Here is a 22,098-nt window from a genome sequence, read left to right on the forward strand (position 1 = left end):
CCAAGCTGTAGTTAATCATCCAGCTGTAGTTAACAAAAGCTTGTACTTAATAATCCTTTGCCTTTCAGTGCTTCAGTCTGACCAAAAAGAAAAAAAATAAGTCAAAACAAACATCACTTTCCAAGATTAGTGCCAGGGCTTATCTGGGTAAGAGAACTCTCGTTTCTACGTAAAGTAAGACATTTGTTCATATAACCAATTCCAAGTGTCATGTGTCATGATCCAAGTCCAAGGGTATGTGAAGTATCTTTCACTTTGGGTGATGCCCTTGAAGAAGCTTTGGCTTGCATATGGCCTGCCAGCCAGCCTTTGCAATGGCTGACTTCTAATATCTGCTCATCCGTATGTTGGCCATGGTGGATGACAGTCCACTGGAACAATCCTGTCAATGTTTTCTTTCTTCTGAAGTCCTAAACTTCAGAACATGCCAACACTGACTATGAGAGGCTCATATGAAAACTCAGTAGGAGATGATTGTTGGTAACACCATCTTCAGCCAGATGGCTGACTTGGATTGGTTTAGAGAAGATGATAGCTGTTATGCCCTTAATTCCTCATAAGCAGCAGTGAAAAGGTGGTCTTCATCTACCCAACAGGCTGCTGCTTTGACCTGGTAGGCAGAAGTCATTAGCCTATGAGCTTATTTAAGCAACTGGGATATGTCAGAGCACCCAGTAAAAGAAATGTCTCATCTTTCAAAATAAAAATAAAACCCTCCAAGATTAGCACTGGAAAGAAATCTCCACATGCAACAGGACACCACGACCACGAAGCCCGAGAGTCGTATCCTCTTGTGATGTCTCCCTAAGGACTGCCACCACCAAGCTCGCTGCCCCACCCTGGTCTCTCTGGCCCAAGGCCTAGAGTGTAACTCTTCTTCCAATGTCCCCTCACACAGCTAAGACAGGTAGAATTGCTTAACCAAGTTAAAGAAAGAAAATAATAAAATAGAACTAGACAGAGAGTGACGTTAAACTAGATACATTGGAACAGATGTGGCTCCTTCCTGGCTTTCAGGTCCTGTCTTGTTCTGTCTCCCAACTGCTCCCAAAAAGAGGCCACCTCAGTATCAACTTCCTCTCTGTCTCGACTCCTCAAAATGGAAGCCCTAAGACCAAATTTCAGAGAGATGAAGTGTCGCCTCCCTATTGAAGGCCTAACTTCTGAGTTCTTGCTGAAAACATATCTGGACCTCTGACAGATGCATGGCCTGCTGCAAATAAGATCATGCCTGACCACAGCAATATGCACTTTACTGCTTGTTTCCTCTGATATATATTCATTCATTCTCCTTATTCATTCAATTATTCAAAAAATATTTATTGACTATCCACTATGTTCTGGATATTGTGCTAAGGCTACAGTGGTAAACAAAACATCTCTAATCGCTTTCCTTATTTTTTTCTTTACATTTTGTATTTTTCTTTTTCTTTTCTTTTTTTTTTTTTTGAGACAGAGTCTTGCTCTATCAGGCTGGAGTGCAGTGGCACAATCACAGCTCACTGCAGCCTTGACTTTCCAGGCTCAGGGGATCCCCCACCTTAGCCACCCAAGTAGCTGGGACTACAGGTGTATGCCACGCTTGGCTAATTTTTGTATTTTTTGTAGAGACCAGGTTTCATGATGTTGCCCAGGCTGGTCTCAAACTCCTGGGCTCAATCGATCTGCCTGCCTCAGCCTCCCAAAGTGCTGGGATTTTGAGGCATGAGCCACCATGCCCAGCCTTAATTTTATATTTTTCAAGCTTTATTGAGGTATAATTGACAAATAAAAATTGTACATATTCAGAAAGTACAGTGGGATGATTTAATATATGTATACATTGTGAAATGATTACCCCATCAAATTAGTTAACACATCCATCATTACACATAGGTGCCATTTTTGGTGTGCATGTGTGTGGTGAGCACGCTTAAGATCTACTCTCCTAGCAAATTTCGAGTAAACAATATACTAGGTTTTTGGGAGTTTTTTTGAGACGGAGTCTCACTCTATTGCCAGGCTGTTGTGTGATGATGTGATTTTGGCTTGCTGCAATCTCCACCTCCCAGGTTCAAGCAATTCTCCTGCCTCAGCCTCCTGAGTAGCTGTGACTACAGGTGCTGGCCACCATGCCTGGCTAATTTTTGTATTTTTAGTAGAGATGGGGTTTCATCATGGTGGCCAGGATGGTCTTGATCTCTTGACCTCATGATCTGCCCACCTCAGTCCCCCAAAGTGCTGAGATTACAGGTGTCAACCACTGCGTCTGGCCCTACAATATAGCATTATTAACTTCAGCTGCCATATTGTACATTGGCTCCTCAGAATCTAATCTGTTTCCCCACAGAACTTACAGACTAATGAACATATGCTTTAAAAATAAGTATTAAAAGGTCCTCATATTTCGGAGAGACATACTTAGATATTTATGAATGAAATGATAATGGGGGAATCAGAAGGAATATGAATTAAATAAGTTTAATGATAAATTGAGAATTATTGAATGTAGATGATGGGTACAGTGGAGTTCATTACTTTATTTACTTCTGCATATGTTTAAGTTTTTCTAAAATAAAAAAGTTTCTTTAAGTGTTAATATGAGGCAATAAATACTACATGCCGAATTAATGACACAGCCATAGCCAGTGGCTCCAGATTAGAATGATCAGTCCAAGAGTCCAGAGAGCATCAGCACAGAAAAGTGTGAGTCTGGGGTGCTGACCACATACAAGCAGGCAAGAGCCACTTATTCTGTATGATTTTAAGTGGGTCTCCATCTTCTGGATAAGAGTTCCCCTCTCCTTCTGCCCTTGAGGTAGACAATGATGGGGAGAATGGCCTGAACCTCACTTGGTTCAGCAGGCATGCATTGCTGGTTAAACCAGGAACTTCTTGTCTTTGACTATCCAGTAGAACCACAAAAAGAGCCAACATCCTTAAAAGAACTAAGAAATATGGTAAAAACTACATCTCATGTAAATCTTTTTGCAGAAATCAATTAAAACAGGTCTCTGTCTGGACCAACACTGAAATGCTTATTATTAGGTTTGTTCTAGAGTTTATTATTCAAATGGTTGGTGCCTTGTTATTAAAAAATTGTGTTGGTCTAACGTTTATGGGCAGGATATGCAGGCGCAGCAGAGACAGGCATTGTTTAGCTATCGGCAGCTTTCACACATTAGGAGAGGTGGGGAAGCAAGCTGAGGAAAGGGAAATGAAAAGGTAAGAACAAGTAGGTGTTTGGAGCAAAATAGGAATAATGAGCTACTATGTCCAGGACTTAGAACTACATCTGAGACCTAGAAAAATGGGATGGAGGCAGAGGAGGCAGGCATCTGGCACATCTATAGGAGCAAGGGCCAGGTGTGCATTAGAGCTCTGAGGAACAGCAGGGCTATGTTACTGTACATGAATTCAGAGCTCTGAGCTTTGGACATAAAACCCTGGGTAAGAGGAAGGAGAGTGGGACGGCTGACTCAGGGCCCTTCTGGGCTGGGGTGGCATGCACTCACAGTGACACTAAGTGTGGTACGTGGCTCACATTTGCTCCTGCCTCAAATGCTCTTCTGCCCACTCCCCGCCCTCTTCGCTCATCTAAGTCCTATTCTTGCGTAAGCCAAAAATAAAATTCTACGGCTTCCAACAGCCATCTGAACGAACCCCTCCTCTCAACGAAGGGCAATCCAAAGTTAACCTGGAAAACGAGTTCAGGCCATGATGGGAAGGCAGGTGGTCTGACATGCTTCATTATACCCTCCTTCCTTTTGGAATTCAGGAAAAGCCAACCAGCATTAAGACCAACACAGGCCAGGCACAGTGGCTCACGCCTATAATCCCAGCACTTGGGGAGGCCAAGGTGGGTGGATCATGAGGTCAAGAGATCAAGACCATCCTGGTCAACAAGATGAAACCCCGTCTCTACTAAAAATACAAAAATTTGCTGGGCATGGTGGTGCACGCCTGTAGTCCCAGCTACTCGGGAGGCTGAGGCAGGAGAATTGCTTGAACCCAGAAGGCAGAGGTTGTGGTGAGCTGAGATCGTGCCATTGCACTCCAGTCTGGGTAACAACAGCTAAACTCCGTCTCAAAAAAAAAAAAAAGACCAACACAGACCTTAAGTCTGGTAAGAAACATTTACAATCTATTCTCTCTGCAGCCTGCTACCTTGAGGTTTTGTCTGCATGATAAAACTCTGCTTATCATTGTATCCCAGACATTTTCTTTCTATTGATTCCAGGTCTTTAGATAATAACTCTTTCAACTGATCACCAATCAGAAAATTTTTAAATCTACCTATAACTTGGAAGCCACCACCCTCCACCACAGCTTCAAGTGGTCCCACCTTTCCAGATCAAACCAATGTACATCTTACAGATACTGACTGATGTATTACATTTCCCTAAAAAATATAAAATCAAGATGTACCCCTTGTACAAGCTTGTAAAGCAAGCTTGTATCCAACTACCTTGGACACATGGCATTCTGGACCTCTTAAGGCTGTGTCAACAGCTGCATCATTAACCTTGACAAAATGAACTTTTGAAGTTGATTGAGACCTGTTTCAGATACTTTTGTATTCACACTTGCTTCAAACCATCCTCCATGGAGCCTTCCTTGACCATCTGAACTCTCAGTCATTTCTCCCACACCTCAACTCTCATAACACGGTCTGCTTCATTGCTTTGGCATCTATCATTTATCACTTTATTTTATACATGCAGATGCCCACATATATGTACTTTTTCCATCAGATTACAATATCCAAGAGAAAAGAGATTATGTCTGATTTGCTTAGCATATGCTATGCTAGGAGCACTGGAGAGAAGAAACGCAGAATTCAAGGTCAGAACTCCTGAGTTTTCATCCTAGTTCTGCATTTAATCAGAGAGCTAATGCTGGACAAACGGCAAGTCATTCTCCCAGCCTCAGTTTTCTCCTCAGGAAACTCTTTCCAAAAGATGTTAGAAATAACACTACCTCCTAGGCTGGGTGTGGTGGCTCACGCCTGTAATCCCAGCACTTTGGGAAGCTGAGGCAGGCAGATCACTTGAGGCTAAGAGTTCAAGACCAACCTGGCAAACATGATGAAACCCTGTCTCTACTAAAAATACAAAAAAATTACACGGGCATGGTGGTGAGCACCTATAATCCCAGCTACTCAGGAGGCTGAGGCAGGAGAATTGCTTGAACCTGGGAGCTGGAGGTTGCTTGAAATCGTGCCACTGCACTCTAACCTGGGTGACAGAGTGTGACTCTGTCTCAAAAAAAAAAAAAAAAAATATGAATACCTCTTCACACAGTTCTTGAGAGCACCACTTTAAATAATGGATGTGGTAGCACTTTGTAAAGCGCTATTCAGATTTAGCCTAGAACTCACTCAAGAGTGTTGGTTCTTTCCCCATTTAGAAAATATATTAAATCAAGCCTTTCGTATTGCCTCCCTAGCAGCACCCTGAATGCAGCAGAAGTTCAAGAAATATTTACTCCTCTTGATAATGCTGCTAACAATCCTGATGCCGACAATGACTGATACTGAAATGACTGCTGGTGAAAATGACTTAATGGCCACCCAATGCCCAGCGAACCTGATTTCTACCTTTGAATACGCCACTTAAGCCACGTGCTTTCTCCCCCTCTCCTTTCTGACATGTGGGGTGAGGGTGGGAAGAGGCCTCCAGCCTGGCAGAGGCCCCTTTAAAAATGTACCCAGGCTCCTCCTCTGCCAACCAGGTTGCTAAAAATACCACAACAGCAAAAGCTGAAATATTTGCAGAGAAAACTGAATTTCCTGCTGCCTCCACCCCCTCCACTCAAATGGGTAAAATCCTGACCTAAGAAGCCCCCAGATCACTTCCACCAAAGGCATAGGCCTCTTCCTTTCCAGCCCCCTTCTGATTATGAGTCCTTCCCTGGGCTTGAGCTGGGATGTGACGTTCAGAAAGTGCCCACTCTGAGGAGGGGAAGCCACAAGTTATTGGCAAATAGATTGTCATGTGCCTTGGCTTTTCTCCCTGCTTACTAGGACCAACCCTCTCCAAATCCCCTTCCATCTGTCCCAAGAAGGATGTGTATTGGACTGCAGAAGCTTCCCACTATTCCATCTTTTATCCTGTCTTTTGTCTACCCCTCTCCTCTTCTGCTGCCTTGGCTTCTATTCTTCATCCCTCTCACCTCCATGCTTCCTGCTGGTTCCATCCTTCGGCACCCATCAACATGCCCCAGCTGCCTCTCTACCCTGGCCCTTCCCTTCCAGAGCTCATCTCCTTCCCAGGCCAGCAGTCCGTCCTCCTTCAGTAGTTATGGGGGTTGGAGACTGTAGATGAGAAGTTTTGAAATTTGAAAAGCCAAGAATAGCTACAAGTTCAAGCTCAGCTGGACAGTAGGTAACACTCCAAAAGTTGACCAGTGGCACCCAGGCCCCAGGCCAGGCAGGCTACTGTGGGGAGTAGTGGGGAGTGACTTGGCATCATTCTGCCAAAGACCAGAGGCCTGTAGAGGCAGACCCAGCCATCCCTTACTGCATCCGTCCTTCCTCCTAGCTCATCTATCTGAGTATCACAAGCTGAGTCCACCAGTCTACCTTGCTAACAAACCCCAGCCACCTAGAAGCCCAGAAAAGGGACATTTTACCAGAGCCAGTGGGTGCCCTGGCCCCACAATGGTTAAGGGGCCCACACTGAGCATGTCTTTGGATGTCAGTGGGTGACAACCTGTGCAGGGTGTGTGTCTCTGGGTGTGTAGGCAGTGTGTATGTCTGCATCTTTGGGTCTGTGTGTGTGTGTGTGTGTGTGTGTGTAATTTCTATGTAGCCATATGTGTTGCTGCTCCTGCCGCTGGTATTTGAGTTTGTGAGTGTCTGTCTTCCCATCTCAGGCTCTGCCTTCCTCTCTGCATTTTCCTCACCTCAGAGCCTGCCCATCCCCCAGGGCCAGCACTGTGGCCAGTTCTGCGTAGGCGCCTTGAGTGGGCTGTTGCTGAAATGGTTGTTTTGCGGATGGAATTGACAGTTGCTGTATCTGTTCCCCCATGGGCCCTCCAGTGTTCAGAGACACCCTCACCCCACACAAAGGTGTCCTTCAGGAATAGGGAGGGGCTGTGTGGCCTGCATGAGAGTTGGTGGGGAGGTGTTGTAAAGATACCCCCCACCTTCAGTTCTGACCAGCAGGAAGAAGGGCCCAGAGGCAGCGCAGTCTGCAGAGGGATGTTGCCTAGCAACTTGGGGACTTTACTGCAAACTCACCAAATCCCGAATTCCTCAGCTCTAATTTGGGAAAAGAAAAGCACAGAGTCTAGGCCTGGAATCCTCTCTGTCCCCCAATTTCCCCCTTTTCTCTCCTCTCTGGATTCTGGAGTTGAAGTCCAGCAGGAATTGGCAAAACCGAAGGCCACAGATGTGCCCATCATTTAGGCAAGGGCCTGAGTTCCCAGGACATCTGGCCATTTGGTGGAGGTGGGGAGATGGAGGATGTGCCAGAGACAGATTGGGGAACAGATTTTTCATTACAAAAGTGGGTGGGCCCCAAACATGCTGGGAGAGACACCCCTACATCCCAAGCCCTGGAATCCCAGCTAGCATCCAGCTCAGCCTGGGACCCCAAGCTGCCCACCCTGAATGGACACAGGCATTTCCCTCCCACTCATTTTCCCTTGGCAAGCAGAGCCTCTGGCCCAAACATCCAGGTGGGAAGGACTCATGTAACCATCATGGGGTCAGCAGGCATGGCCAGGGGCTGGGGATGCACTGCAGAGCTGTCTCAGGGTCTGTTGTCCCACCCAGAGCATTTCCTTCCTTTGCTCCGAGTGGCAGCCATCCTTTCCTCCTTCCTTTCTCTGGGACCTTAGCTGAGAAAGACTTCCTAATTTTCTCAGAGAAGGCCTACCCTACCCACATAACAAGCCACACTGCCAGCTCTTGTACCCTGCCGAGTTGGGGGAGGCTGACGACCACAACAGTGGCAGGCTGTCCCTCCCAGATGCTCTTTCCATAGCTCCCCTTCCCAGCCTCTCACGAAGCCCACATCCTGCCTCATCACCGACCCAAGAGCCAATTATTTCGAATTCCTTATACTTGGGTTTAGGATATTTTTCATCTTCTCAGGAGCAAGGGCGAGGATGGCCAGCTTTTGTCTTATCCTGAGGAAATAGGTCAAGAGGTTAGGCAGAGTCTGCTACGAAGGGGAGGAGGATACTTCTTCCAAGTCGGTGCCCATATACAAATACATGCAAAATAGGTGTTGTGCATATATGATTTTGTTTGTTTGCTGCCGGGCATGTGGACAGATCGATAATAGATATGTAATGCCGACAGCTTGAGCTGGGTGACTGTCCGTGCGCTTGCGTGAGCGCCGAGCGCCCACAACAGGGTGTCTGCATTTACCTGCAACTGAAGGTCTGCGTAGTTATTTTTGCAGGTTGTGTGTCTGCAGTGTCTGTATGCTGGAAGAAGGCCTGGGAAAATCATATATGGACATGTGGGGCTTGTGAGCTTTTGTGTGGACGCATGCCCATCGCCAGGTTGCACCAACAGGTTTCTCCTTCTGTAGCAGGAGTGATGATGAGACCTTTTTACCGCACATCTTAGGGAGCCTTTCTTTGCGGACTGTGGGGGAGTGAAGTTAGAGGGAGCCATATTTGGGACTCCTGCTAGGTTGTCGAAGTGTGGAGGGGTGCGTGGTTTTCTATGAGTGGGAGGGACTGCTGTGCCCAGATGTGGGTGTGTTTGTGCCTAGGGTGTCGGGGGCCTCCTTCTGACTACTCCGGCGTACATCTGCCTGGCAGTCTGCCGCCTAGCAAGCCAGGGGACTGAGCCCGGGATGATGGAGTGTGTAGGAGGCTAGGATACAAGCGTGTAGGCGAAGGGGCTGGGGCAGGAGGCGGAGCGAGGCGGAGGGAGTCGCAAGAGGGCGTGGTCCCCCCTCCACTTCTCCCCGCCCACCCTGCCGGAGGCTGCTCCTGATTGGCTTCCCGGCCGTGGAGCTCAGGTTACATTCGCGAGCGGAGCCGAGCGCGGGAGACCGGACCCGAGAGCAGAGCTGCTGGTTCGGCGCGGGTCGGCGGGCGGCCAGCTGCCCCAGAGCCCCCACCCGGCACCACACAGACCCCAGGCCCCCGCCCTCCGCCAGCCTCCTTCCTCGCCGAGGACCCCTGCCACCAGCATGGACTGCTGCACCGTAAGTTAGAGGGCCCGGGGGAGGGGCACTTGGCGGGGTCTGATGCGAGAGGCGCAGGAGAACGCCCTGGAGGGCGAGTGAGGGTTGGAAGTGGATGCGGAAGACCTAGGAGCAAAAAGAAAAGGGGTCCCTGCTGAGACGTGGGTGGTGGATGGTGGAAGGCGCCCGCTTGACTTGGAAGCCCTAGGACAAATGCTCCTCAACTCGCGGGGGCGTCTGAGCGCCCATCCGCCAGGCAGCCTCGGCTGGACCTGGAGCTCGGCAGGGCTCTGCAACGGGGAGCTAACTGCAGGTTAGACGAGAGGAGGCACTTCCTCCCCAGTGAGACGCTTGAAACCATCGCCTAGAGACACTGCGGCCACTCCTTTCTCCCGCCTTTCGGCACCCCCCCGTTCCCCTTCCCACTGCCGCCGCCGTCGGTGGGCGGACAGGCTGATCCTCACGACCCCCGAACGATCGCCGAAGGGCCCTCTACAGTGCAGGCTGGTGTAATCGATCCATATCGGTTAGCTCGGTTGTGATGCTGGCTGCAAAGAGCCTAGCCAGGGTGGTTCTGGGGAGGGGTTGTCCCGGTCCCCAAGGCCTTCTGCCTCGGAGAGGGCTGAGTGAAGTGGCCGTGAGAGAGCCCTGCTGGCGAGGGAAGGAAGTGTCTGCAATTTGTCAGCGCCCACGCGGAAACCTGGGTACTGCAAGTGCCCAACGCCCGAGGGTTACGGTTAAGGTGACTCGGTATGAAAGCGCCTGGCACAGGACCTGGCCCCTGACTCACCGGAAGACTACAGTGATCATACGTATATGAATTTTATTTGTTTGCTTATTTATTTTTTGCCCCTACACTTGGATAAAGACTATTCCAAAGTCCTTGTATTTTCAGTCATTCAGTCAACCAGCAAATGATGAAAGAGGTTACTGACTTTGCCACCCCATGGCACAGAAAAGAAAAGAAAAAGTGAGCTTTGAAAGGAAAAGATAGCCCAGGTCTGTAATAGGTGAGACTTTCCCATGTCTGGGTACCAAGAGGCAGAGAAAACTTAGGGGCAAGTGGTGGCCGTTGCGATTTTAACTCTTATTAGTGTCAATAATAGTTGCCAGTTTGTGAATGCCTACCCTATATTTAATCATCACAACAACCTGCGAGGTAGATATTATTTCACAGATGTGCCAACTGAGGTTTAAAAAGTTAAATGATTTTTCCAAGGAAGCATGACTCCTAAGTGTGGAGGTAGGTGTCAAACGTAGCCCTGTCTTCTTCAAAGAGCTGTGCTTTAACCTCTCCTCTAAATATATAAAAGCAATCTGCTCATAATAGAAAACGTAAAAACTAGAGAAAAGTATGAAAAAAAAAAAAACAAAACCTGTCAGTCACCTACAGTCCCACCCCCTGGAGAACACCCTGATAACGTATCTCCTTTCAGCCTTTTCCCTCTGATTCTTATTCTACAGGAAGCAATGTTGTGGTTATTAAGGGAGAAATGGGCTCCTCATGGAGGTTCCTGGGCTCCACTGAGGAAGAGCTCCTCCTCCCAGCAGTGTTGTTTAGAGAAGATAAATGGATGGTGGGTTCTGGGAAAGGAGTTGGGGGGAGGGGAGAGGTAAGGATGAGAGGGGAGTATTGCTGGGGAAGGGGAAGTGGGAGACATAGTCAAAGAGGTGAGTAAACAATCCAAGAGACGAGGGAAGGAATAGAATTGGTCTCCTCTGTCTGCAGTAGTAATTAGAATAGGATGTGGGGGTCTCTGCCTGGAACTGTTGCCCTTGAGTGTCATATTGAGATTAGAAGACATGGTTGGAGTGAGTGTCCCTTAAAAAAGGAGAGGTTACCCATTCAAAAGGTAAAGAAGAAGCAGATACACAATGAACCCTGAGGCCCAGGGCCTGGGGCATGTCCTTCAGTGCACCATGTACACAGGAGCCTTCCCAAGGTTGGCAGGGCAAAAGTGCTGAGCAAGAGAGAGCACCATTATCAGACTGTGTAGGGGGGCAGGAAGAAGAAGAAGGGGTGATAGGTGGAGGGGTGGGGAAGGGCAGAGCTGGGGTGGGCATTTTCCTCCCCTTTCTGTGGAGGGCTGAACTTAGTGCTGGGAGGGAGCTAGGATGTGTAGGAACAACAGCATACCTCTGGGGGGCTAGAGGCAGGTCCCTCTTCATCTTTGATTCTGGAACTCTCCTCACTGACCACCTCACCTAGTGTTTGGGAAGAATCTATTCCTGCCTTATTCCTGTTTCTCCTTGCTACAGAGGCTCAAATAGAAATGAGGAAGAAGAAAACAGATCTGCCTATTTTTTAAGAGACAGAGGAATGGTTTTTTATTCCTTTTGATTCAAATGTTGCAGTTGCTGATTTACATAGCCATATATATATATGACTTTTCCTGCATTCACTGCGTATGAAAAGGCAAAGAATTATTTTTTTTTGGATCCTACTCACTTCTTTTGCTTAGTCCAGTTGGCTTGGCCCTGCTGAATTCATAGAAATAATTACCTGCCCTGAGGCAGTGGCTAGAGGCAGAGGCTACTGAATCTGATCACTTCACTATTTGTCAACTGAGTGGCCTTAGGTAAGTTACAAAATGTCTCAGAGGCTCTTTCCTGACTTCCAAAATGGGGATTAAATGAGGTAATATGTGCAAAGTGCTTAGCACAGGGCTTGACATGTAACAAGCAGCAAGCAGGGGTAATCCTTAAAGCTATTAGGATTTGGGAGCTGAAGGAGACTTTATTCATTAGGTTAAGTTCTAGCTGTGGCTGAAGAAAATGAGACTCTCAGAGGTGAAGTGATGTGCCCAGCTGGGCTCCTGCTTTGCTGACCTGGGCACCTTCCACCTCCCCTTCCCCTCCCAGAAGTTCCTAGTTCCTATGGAACTGTCAGGCACACACCAGCAACCTTGGCTTTGGAAGGCACCAACTAGGCCCCATGACCAATGAACCCCTTCCCAGATCCTTTTAATCTACCAGTTCCACCTGTGGCCACACTGGCCACCTGGCAGCTCTGTCCTGAAAATTCAGCTGGCGGGAGAGGGAGCTGATTCTGGGGAGGAGCATGGAGTGTCGGGGGTGGCTTTGCCTGTTATTCCAGCTTTCCATTCTGGATCCAGCTGGGGCGGGCGGTGACAGCAGGTCGGGTCTAGCGTGGTTGGAGGCAGATATCCCTTCCTCCACTCAACCTTCCCACTCCTTCACAGCTGCGGGGCCAAGGAGGAAAGGGAGGTCAGGGATGGTTTTTTATGACTGTCACCCACTTTTGAGAAGAAGCCTCACTATTCCCTGAGGATATCCCAAGAAAGACTTGAGCTCTAGGGAAAAAAAATCCCAAAGGAGTCATTTCTGATTTCAGGTGAGGAATAAGATGTCAGGGAGCACCCTAGACCTGTGTTGGGTGTTGGGCCCCCCCACAACCATACCTATCTCTTTGTAACTCCTTTTTTTTTTTTTTTTTTTGGAGGGGGAGGGTGGGTCTTCTACCAAAATGTAACTCCTTTTAACTGTGTTTAAATCGACTGTGGGCATCTTGAGCACAAACTGAAGCCCAGGAAATGAAGCTAACCTTGGGAAACATGGTGAGGGGAGCCATTTATAAGCCTGGGCTTTGGTGTCTGGAATTTAAGTTTATGCTCCTGGGGGCGAATCTGGTTAGGACAGTGATTGGTGAAGCCTCACTCATATTCTGTCTACTTCTGTGAGCTGAATGGGTGATGGCAGGGAGAGTGAATGTACAGAACTGGACTATCATTACGTGAAACCTTGGTCATCTGGTGTCCTAGAAGAAAAATATAACGAAAGCACTGGAAGTCTTCATGAAAAAAAAAATCAAGGCACATTCTTAGAAGCCAGAGGGCCAGATCAAAAGAGAAATGTCCTTCTAACTTCATGGTAATCATCCCCATCCTGACTCACGATACTACTGTAAGTAATGGTAAGCAACAAAGGGGCTCGGAGGCTGAATTCCTCTCCATTCCATAGCCTTTCCTCTGCATTCTATACCATCAACTCCCTCACCCCTTCTACTTTCAGCTAGGGCAGGCTGTCAGAGACACAGAAACCTAGTTTGGGGCATAGAGGTGGGCCTGATTATTATTAGGTTGAACTATATGAAACTGTTATTATGTGACTGCTTTTGGCCTGCAAAACAACGATCTCACATTAACTTAATGTTATTTTTAAGGCAATCATAAGAGCTACTATTTATTGAGCAGCTAGGTTGTACAAGAGACTTTATGCATATCATGCTGTTTATTCTTCCCCACAACCCATACAAGTGGATATTATTATCCTAATATTTTAGAGGAAGGAGCTAAGAAAAGATTAGATAACTTGCCCGAGGCTACACACCTATAGCAAATGGTAGAGCCTTGGTTGGTTGACTGGGCTGCATTTGTTTATCCTACAAAGTAGGAGTAAAAATATATTCTGGACTCTGAAATACAGTGGTCTGAATCTTGGGTCCACTGGTAACTGTATGACCCAGGTAGGTTTTTAAACAGTCTAATCATTAGGTTTATTAAGTGTAACAATAAAAAGGTACGTCACCGCTTTATTTTGGGGGGACTAAGTAAAACACTGTTATTGCAGCTGGAACAAGGTAAGTGCTTAAATGGTAGTTATCACTGTAATTCCTTTCTTCCTCATGAGTACACCCTGGAAAGGGCTTCTTACTCCTGCTGGCCTTTTCATTTTCTTTTTTTATTTTCTTTTCTCTTTCCTTTCCTTTCCCCTCCCTCCCTTCCTTCTTCCCTTCTTTTCTTTTTTCTTTATTTGCTTGGAGTGAAGCCTTTTCTCTGTCACTTCTTCCAAATCATCTCCTATCTTCTGTGTTCAAACTCATCGTTGGGCAGTGGAAACTGAAGAGTCAATGGGAAAACAATTTCTGGGGCTCTAGCCTTAAGTAGGGTAGGCTGGCTCACTGACTAGTATCCCCATCCTCGCCCTAATTCTAGCTGTGAGCTTCTTGCAGTTCTACTGGGGAGAGGGCTGGGGAACTGAGGCTTCACCTTCTCCACGGAAAACCCTGGACTCAGACTGGGTCCTTCTGAGCTGGAGGTACCCTCTGAGAGCGAGGGAAAGGTGGCCACTCAAGGAGTGCCTGCTGCTGTTTTCCTTGCTCCTCCTTTCCACCCTCCAAGCAGCTCTGCAGACCCCTAACTGGATGCTGGTGATGGACCTGGCTCTCCTACACCCAATCCTACCTGCACTTCTCTTTCCTGAATTGAGACACGTCTGTCCACCTGGCCCTGAACCTTCCTCTTCACCTGTCGCTGCCCCCACCCCAGTGCGTGTCCTTGCCACAGCCCTGCGCCAGGCGAGGCACCCATCTCTGCACCTCCCATCCCCGCGTCGCCATAGTCTGAATCTCTCAGGCCTCTCTATTCCTACCCCACTCCCGCGGAGTCAAGACCCAGTGACCCCACAAGAACCCTCCTGCTCCGCCCCCAGGAGAACGCCTGCTCCAAGCCAGACGACGACATTCTAGACATCCCGCTGGACGATCCCGGCGCAAACGCGGCTGCCGCCAAAATCCAGGCGAGTTTTCGGGGCCACATGGCTCGGAAGAAGATAAAGAGCGGAGAGCGTGGCCGGAAGGGCCCGGGCCCCGGGGGGCCTGGCGGAGCTGGGGTCGCCCGGGGAGGCGCGGGCGGCGGCCCCAGCGGAGACTAGGCCAGGTGAGACAGCTCGCAGCGAACTCACAGCCGCAGCCCTCCCCAGAAGGAGCAGGGGGAGAATAAGGGCCGGCTAGGGGGGTGCAGGGGGGCATGGCGGGAGCTAAAGATTGAGGGATAGAAATCCGAGTCGGGAGGTGGGTGGGTGGGAAGAGGCTGAGGGTTGAGCGGATTCCAGGAGCTCACTTGTTTCTCCCTCTGCATCCTTTCTGCCCTGCCCTGGACGGAAGAAGAACTGAGCATTTTCAAAGGTAATGAACACGGCCCCGAGGCGACGGGGTAGGAGAAAAGGATTGAATCCCCATGCCTTCCCTCTGCCCACCCTCACCCCTCCCAGCCAGGGAAGATGTACCCTGCGCCTTTGGGTTTTCTGATACATCCAGACTCCCAAGGCTGCGACAGGGACACATCGAGACGCCCAAGGCTGCAACAGGGACATACCTGGACCCAGACATGCTCAGTCACTCCATTTGGCTGCACAAGCCCGGCCAAGGGGCAGAAAACACATCAGGGCGCGCACACACACCTGCCGCGGGGCTCATTTCAGCGCCATGACTTGGGCTCGGGGTTCTGGGTGGTTGGGGCCTCTTGGCACTCCCCACCCAAGGAATCTTGGTACAGAAAGGGGGAAGGGAGTGGGGAGAGGAAGTAGCAAGAGAGGATGGGTTCTCAGACCTTCTCTCTCCTCAGTTCCCGAGGAGAGATGGATGCCGCGTCCCCTTCGCTGCGACGAGACTTCCCTGCCGTGTTTGTGACCCCCTCCTGCCCAGCAACCTGCCAGCTACAGGAGCCCCCTGCGTCCCAGAGACTCCCTCTCCCAGGCTCCCTCGCGGAGTCGCTGAGTCCGTGCCCTTTTAGTTAGTTCTACAGTCTAGTATGGTCCCCATTTGCCCTTCCACCCCAACCCACCGTAAACCCTGCGCTCCCAAATCCTTCTTTTGCTTCTCGCCCACCTCTCCCCGCACCCAGCATGCAGCTCTGCCTCCGCAGCCTCTGCGCTTTCCTGCGCGCACTGCGGAGGGCGCCCTAAGCGTCACCCAAGTACACTTACTTAAAGAAAAAACAAGTCCTTTCGTTCTGTGCGCAGCTAAAAGGGGCGCCCTACATCTCCGTGCCCCAAGCCTAGCCCCAGGACTTTGGATCTGGGGCGAGATGAAGAGAAGAGGGTTTTAATGGTGTCGACGCCCCTTACTCTGATCGGAAGAGAAGTCCCTATCCCACACCTGCCTGTCACGTTCTCTCCCCTTTCCCCAGCGCACTGTGGAGGGCAGCCTCTCCAGCTCTCTTGTTTATGCAAACGCCGAGCGCCTGGGAGGCTTGGTAGGAGGAGTCTTCCGCGGCCTCGCCCCGCCCCTGTCGGCCCCGTCCCCGCTCCCCGCTGGGCTCCTGGGGCTGTGGCCGAAAGGTTTTTTATCTCCGTGTGTGCATGTGACTGTGCTGGGTTGGAATGTGAACAATAAAGAGGAATGTCCAAGTGTCCAGAGGGTGCCAGGGGAGGGAGTTTGGGTGCACAGGCCTCGGCTTGGAGCTTGAACAAGTCTCCTTTGGCCAAACCAAAAATCAGGGTTGGTGGGCTGAGGTGGAGAGGCACCTAGGTTGAAACCTACCCCTTTTACCCAACCAAACTTCCTGCCAACCTACAGCATCATTTCTTGGACTTCAAGCTCATTCCTTCCCTTACTGTTAATACTCTTTGAGCCGCCTAGAGGAATTCGCTATACCAGCAGAAAGAAGGAGACAGTATGGTACCCGCAGACTTTAATTACTGATATTCCCCTTCGCCGCCCTCAGGGATGAGAAGTTACACAACCATAGGGAGCTTGGACTTGTTGGTCGTCACGGTGCTGGCAGATGAGGGTCTTTCCAGGAGCCCTTTGCTAGAATCAGCCCTCGAAGTGTGCTCAGAGATCCCAGGAGCGACCGCATCCTCCCTGATGGGTATAGGCAAGTTCTTAGTGAAGAGCTGAAGTCTCCTGCAGAAGAGGGCTGTCCTCTAACCTGAATGACTCACTGTACATGAAAATCATCTGTGGAACTTTGGTTAAAATGAAGTTTCTGGGCCTCATCACTCCCCAACACACAACTCTAGGAAGGCTAGGAAGTGGCCTGAATATGAATGTGCAACTAGTTCCCCATGATTTCTGTCCAGGTAATCTGAGGACTCCACTTGGAGAAATATTGCTCTAAGCCCTATCCTAGACCCTGACTAAAGTAAATGACAGAGGCAGCTTCCCCTCCCCTTTCCTGATTTCTTCCACAGAAGAACTGAACTCAGCTGACTGCTCAGGACAAATCCAGCTTCTGGCATCTATCAGCCACTACTACTCCCAGGTGGTTAAAATATATGAAAATGCCTTCAGAACAGAAAAGTAAACTTTATTAAATAGGAGGGACTGGGCAGTCCTGCAAACTGAACTTCCCTGCCGCGGCTTCAGGACCAGCCACCCCACCCTGTACTGCTTGCCTTCGCCCTCAAATACACAGGTTATACTGCTGCCACCAGAAAATCCCAGAGCTGAACAACACCCACCCATAAACACGTTTAAAGATGTGAGAGTTTGAGGGCTGCAGGCACCCACTTTGAACCCAAGCCCTTTCCTCCCTCCTTGCACCACCCCCTAGCCCTCCTGCTCACCGAAGGTCACTACCCCCATATGTCTCCTTGGGATTCTTCCCCCTCTCTTTCTGGAACTTGATCAGGCTGAACGCAGTAACTGACAGCAACAGCACGCCCAGGAGCACCCCAATTAGAGCCCCAGCCACTCGGCCTTGTGAGGGTTCTAAGGAGACACAGGACCCACAGAGTTGCAGACATTCCTTGGCCCACCAGTGGACAGCTTCATGCAGCCTCCCCAACACAAGCCTGCTGGCCCGGCCTCCACCCAGCATCCCTACCGGTCACAGAGAGGGTCAGCTCACAGGATGCACTGCCCATCTGGTTGGTGGCCACACAGCGGTAGGTGCCCGAGGAGGTCAGGGAGAGGTTGGTGAGAATGAGCTGGCCAGACACCTCATCTAGAGGATGAAGAGGGAGTGTTCCACCACTCATTCAACTCTGAGCACCTCTATGAGGAGAGCACGTTTCATTTCATCCTTATAACAAACCTGTCGGGGAGGAACTAATTTTTTTTTTTTTTATTGGTGGGGAAACTGGTTCAGAAAAAGGAAGTAATGTGTCTGAAGTGACCCAGCGTGGAATTTCAAAGCTGCTGCGACTTACCTGTTCTTTCCACGCTACATAGATGCCTTTTGGGGAGGAGGAGGGCTGCACACTCATGAAGGATTCAGACACTGGCAATGGAGTTGGGGTGGGGTGCTGACTGGCTGATGTCAGGCTCCTGGTTTGGTGTAAAAAGCTTGATTGCTAGAAACTGCATCCTGTAGGGTGGCTCTAAGCTGACACATGCTTTTCTAAACTGCTTGCCTTAGAAGGCAGAGCATACACCAGGAGGTGATCTGGGGGTGGGGTGGGGATCATTCATTTCTGGATTGATAAAGAGGTGTTCTGGGGCTGGAGGGAGAATAACTGGATCCAGGAAGAGGAAGCTGAGAAACTACGGCTCCTATGTATATGGTTCCTCCAAAGAAAATGGTTAAAAGATTCAAGCCAATCCATGCTATTCTGCCTCAGTTTCCTCTCCAGGAAGTCTGGAAATGATCCATGACCCTTAGGAAACCTAAAATAAATCTCCCCAAAGCAGATGAATGGGCACCATCAGAATGCTCCCTGCCTTCTACTCTCTTCCAGGATATCAGGAATATATTTAGCTTGAGAAATACTCCCAGGATCCCCCGGCCACAGACTGTGCAGGAAGACAGGCAGGAGGGAATACAGGAAGCCAAGGAAGAGGAGGCAGGGAAAGGTATAGTGGTTTGTCTCATACCCCTAGTCATGGAACTGGTAATATGGCTGTGTGGGATTTAGAGACCAGATTTGCCCAGGTGTCCAGTCCCCTCTTCCTGATGCCCTTGGCCCTTACCTTGAACCATGCTGCCAGGAGAAGGTGTAGGAGAAGATCCAAGACGCACCCAGTTGTATACTGGCCTGGGAGCCCCCTCGGAAGAGCTGCATCTCAGTGCAGTAGAGCCTCCCACAGTGGTTTGTCCATTCTGACTGCATGAGGGATTACTGGGGGGAACTGCAAAAACCATAGAAAGTTCCTCAGAAATCCTCCGACCCCACTCCTAGCTCCATTAGGTGCTACATTCTCTACTTCAATACCCCTGTCAAACAGTGGACATTGTGTTCACACACCCCTGCATCCCCAGGAACTGAGGGATTTCCACATTGGAAATTCTGATTGTTAGAGAAAATTATTCCTCATGTTGAGCCAAAATGTGTGTAACATAATATCCACCCATTGGTTTCAGTTACTGCCCTCTGGACCCACAAAGAAATTAAAATCTCTCCTCCACATGACAGCCCTTCGGGGGTTGAATCCAGCAGCTGTATATACACCACATCCTAGGTCTTCTCTTTTTCTTCTAAACACTGCCAGCCTCTTTGACAGTTTTTCTGGTTGCTCATCTCTGAGCAGTCTCTACTTTGGGGTGAGACAGAAGCTCTGAGCATGAGGTTGGTGCCCAGTAATAGAGGCCCTTGTTCCTTTGACAGCCACTCCCCTTCTCTGCCACTGACCTTGGGAAGGACAGAATCCAACTACCAATGAGAGGTTACCCCATGATGGAGCTGCTGGGGACAGACTCAGATCCCCATGTATGGGAAAGGCTTTCTCTCACACACTCTGTTATCAGGCTCTGATGGAGGAGATGCCCTCGGTGGAGGGTGGAGTTGGAGTATGACCATCTGGACTAGAAGACTTGGAAGGGGAGTACTTTCCCTTGGGGCCCCCAGCACAGTTGTGTACTTGGGCTAAAAGTCAAAAATGGGAGATTTAGCAGGACCAGTGCAAACTCTGAGTATGTGAAAGAGTAGGTGGCTGGTGGATCCCCAGCCTGCCTTACCCAGCACAGTAAGGTTGATTAACCCCAGCCCATTGGTGTAGAAATCTGGTGGGTTGTTGACTTGGCAGAGGTAGGTTCCAGTATCTGAGGGGTGGATGTCAGTCAGTTTCAGCGTGGCCACCCCCCTTGTGGGGGGGTTCTGAAGCAGGGTGACCCTCTTTGACTTAGAACCAGTTGGATACAGATGGCCATTGGTGAAGTACAGGATCTAGGGAGAGGCAGAAGACACACATATGTGCCTTTTTCTGCCTGACCAACTCTACAGTCCTTCATCCTCAAATTAGGTATGAGGCTCCTGACTTACATCAGCCAGGGAGGCTGATACCCTATGGCTGGAACCTCAAAGGTCTCTCTCCCAAACCACCCCTTTTCAGGTGCGACATGAACCAGATTCATTGTGTACTCTCTCTCCCTCTTCCTTCTCTCTCCCTCCTCCCTCCCTCTCCCTCTCCTTTCTCTCCTCTCTCTCTCTCTGTGTCTCTCTCTTTCTCTCAAAGAGCCAGAAGAGGCATGTATCATCTTGGTATCAGTCACAACACCTTAGTGTCAATGGATATATTAACTGAAACTCCGACTGCACTAAGGCAGGGGAGGTGGAAATAGGGGCTATGGGGGAGGAAGGGAAGATACAGGGTGACGCAGACTGCAGCCCTGAGAAGACCTAGGCAGAGCCCACTTACCTTTTCATCCAGGCATACTGATCCCCAAATGCCCCCTCCCGACCCCGTGCCCTCATCCTGGGTTCCTGTCTCTCCAAGCCAACCCAGCTTCATGCAGTTGCTCTCAGCTCACTGGATGGGACTCAGAGATGGGCTTCCCAGGCTGCACAAAGCTCCACTCCAGGGCAAAGCTGTCTCCCACGGACGTGCTGTAGGTGCAGGTCAGCTCGGCTGTCTTCCCCACTGGCGTGCTCAGCGGCTCAGTGGATACCTTCACCTCCACCGCCAGTCCTGTGGCCAGGAACCAAAGGGAGGTAGGAACCCAAATTCCAGTAATCTGGAGGGTTGGGGCCACTCCGGTCATCTACGTTGAAAGCTGAGGGCTCCTTTCCCAGAGCACAACCCTCTCCCCTCAATTCAACCCCTCCCTTCCCAAAACCTGTGGTTTCCGGGAGGGGCCGGGTCTTTGTGGGTAAAAGGGCCAAGACTGGGCCAGGTAAGAGGGTGTGTGTATTTAGCAGAGAGAGAAAAACACTACCCCTGCGGTGAGTGGTTCAGGCCTGTACCACGGAGAGGCTGAACTCCGCCAGCTTGGGGGGCCTCTCTCCTCTGCCCTCTTGGCTTTCAACACCCCCTCCCGGCCTCAGCCCAGGCAACTTAGGGCCCGTCTAGCCCACGGCAGCCTTAGCTGGCCTGGCAGGGACAGAGTGGGTCCCCAGGAGCCGGGAAGCCGGGCCTGTGCCCCCCAGCTCTCGCTGTGATCCCGCCCAGCCCCTCCTCACCACTCAGGCACAGATAACCTAGCAGGGCCCCGCAAAGAAAGGGCCCCGGGAGCCCGGCCATGGCCGCGTCCAACCGTCCTGCTCCTGCTCCTGCCAGGCCGGCGGTCAAGGTCAGTCTGGGTGTCGGGGAGGGAAGGGAGCACCCAAGGGTAGCTGCCTGGACTGGGCAGGAGCAAGACTGGTATCTCAGAGCAAACAGGGGAGAGGCCGGCACTGCAGATTTAAAAAAAAAGTGTTCCTCCCTCCTCCTCTCCAGCCCCAATTCTGCAAACCCTCTGTCCCTGCTCCCTCCTTCCTTCCTCTTCTCCCCAAGGTCGGAGGGTGTGAGGCCTTGGGAAAAGGGCGGGGCTTGGGGTGGGCCTTCTATGGAGACAGACTTGGCACTGGAGTTCCAGAAGGAAAGCTGACTTTGGAAGATGGAGTTGTCCTGATACCCCAGAGCTGGCAGGTGGCGTCCCCATCTCGGAACCTCAGTGACTGTGAGCCCCAGGCCGCAGACCCTTTCCGTCCATGCCACTTTTCATTTCACCACTGGGGGTGGTAGGAGTCTCAGTAGAAATGAGCGTCTCTCCCTTCCCAGAGCCACTCCATTTTAGGGGCAGAGAAACTGAAACCAAAAGGAGACCCCACCCTTGGTAGGAAACAACGTGGCAAAATTTGGACAAAGACCTGCACCCCATACGATACCCGGCTCTCCTTCAGTAAGGAGGAAGATCTCTTCCAAATGGGCAAGAAGGTATCTTTGTTAAGGATGCTGTGGTGTGGGAGAGGAGCCCAAGTGAGCTTCCTCTGCCCTGTCCCTGAAAAGGAAGCAGGTGAGGCACACGTACCCCTCAGCACCCCTCAAGCTGTAGCTCCAAAGCATACTAACTCCACCCCCTACTGC

At 50.2% G+C, this 22,098-nt stretch overlaps 2 protein-coding genes across 5 annotated transcripts; one reads left to right on the forward strand and one right to left on the reverse strand.

Moving 5' to 3' along the window:
• The first annotated feature begins 8,992 nt into the window (after positions 1-8,992).
• NRGN (neurogranin) lies at positions 8,993-16,285 on the forward strand. 2 transcript variants are annotated; one of them, XM_035264956.3, is made up of 4 exons: positions 8,993-9,152; positions 14,583-14,809; positions 15,037-15,057; positions 15,497-16,285. In XM_035264956.3, exons 1-2 carry the CDS (start codon positions 9,138-9,140, stop codon positions 14,802-14,804), a joined length of 237 nt encoding a protein of 78 aa, XP_035120847.1. In that variant the 5' UTR covers positions 8,993-9,137; the 3' UTR covers positions 14,805-14,809; positions 15,037-15,057; positions 15,497-16,285. The 2 variants fall into 2 exon arrangements, with proteins under 2 accessions (XP_035120847.1, XP_035120848.1); XM_035264957.3 differs by having other exon boundaries at positions 15,040-15,057.
• A 264-nt stretch (positions 16,286-16,549) lies between these two features.
• VSIG2 (V-set and immunoglobulin domain containing 2) lies at positions 16,550-21,330 on the reverse strand. 3 transcript variants are annotated; one of them, XM_002754546.6, is made up of 7 exons: positions 21,213-21,330; positions 20,564-20,721; positions 19,772-19,979; positions 18,787-18,945; positions 17,702-17,821; positions 17,442-17,586; positions 16,550-16,737 (listed from the first exon to the last, which is right to left on the reverse strand). In XM_002754546.6, the coding sequence occupies exons 1-7, from the start codon at positions 21,271-21,273 to the stop codon at positions 16,608-16,610; spliced, it is 981 nt and encodes a 326-aa protein (XP_002754592.1). In that variant the 5' UTR covers positions 21,274-21,330; the 3' UTR covers positions 16,550-16,607. The 3 variants fall into 3 exon arrangements, with proteins under 3 accessions (XP_002754592.1, XP_009005288.1, XP_078195887.1); XM_009007040.5 differs by lacking the exon at positions 21,213-21,330 and having other exon boundaries at positions 20,564-20,808; XM_078339761.1 differs by lacking the exons at positions 17,442-17,586; positions 21,213-21,330 and having other exon boundaries at positions 20,564-20,808.
• Positions 21,331-22,098: the final 768 nt, after the last annotated feature.

The sequence above is a fragment of the Callithrix jacchus genome, chromosome 10 (genome assembly GCF_049354715.1).
Source record: "Callithrix jacchus isolate 240 chromosome 10, calJac240_pri, whole genome shotgun sequence".
Lineage (NCBI taxonomy): Eukaryota > Metazoa > Chordata > Mammalia > Primates > Cebidae > Callithrix > Callithrix jacchus.

Coding starts and splice junctions, on each gene's coding strand:
- VSIG2 (XM_009007040.5), bottom strand. CDS start 20,794: ATGACCGGAGTGGCCCCAACCCTCCAGATTACTGGAATTTGGGTTCCT. Junction 18,946..19,771: donor AATCAACCTTACTGTGCTGG/GTAAGGCAGGCT, acceptor TGGTTTTTGCAG/TTCCCCCCAGTAATCCCTCA. Junction 17,822..18,786: donor TCCTGGCAGCATGGTTCAAG/GTAAGGGCCAAG, acceptor TTCATCCTCTAG/ATGAGGTGTCTGGCCAGCTC.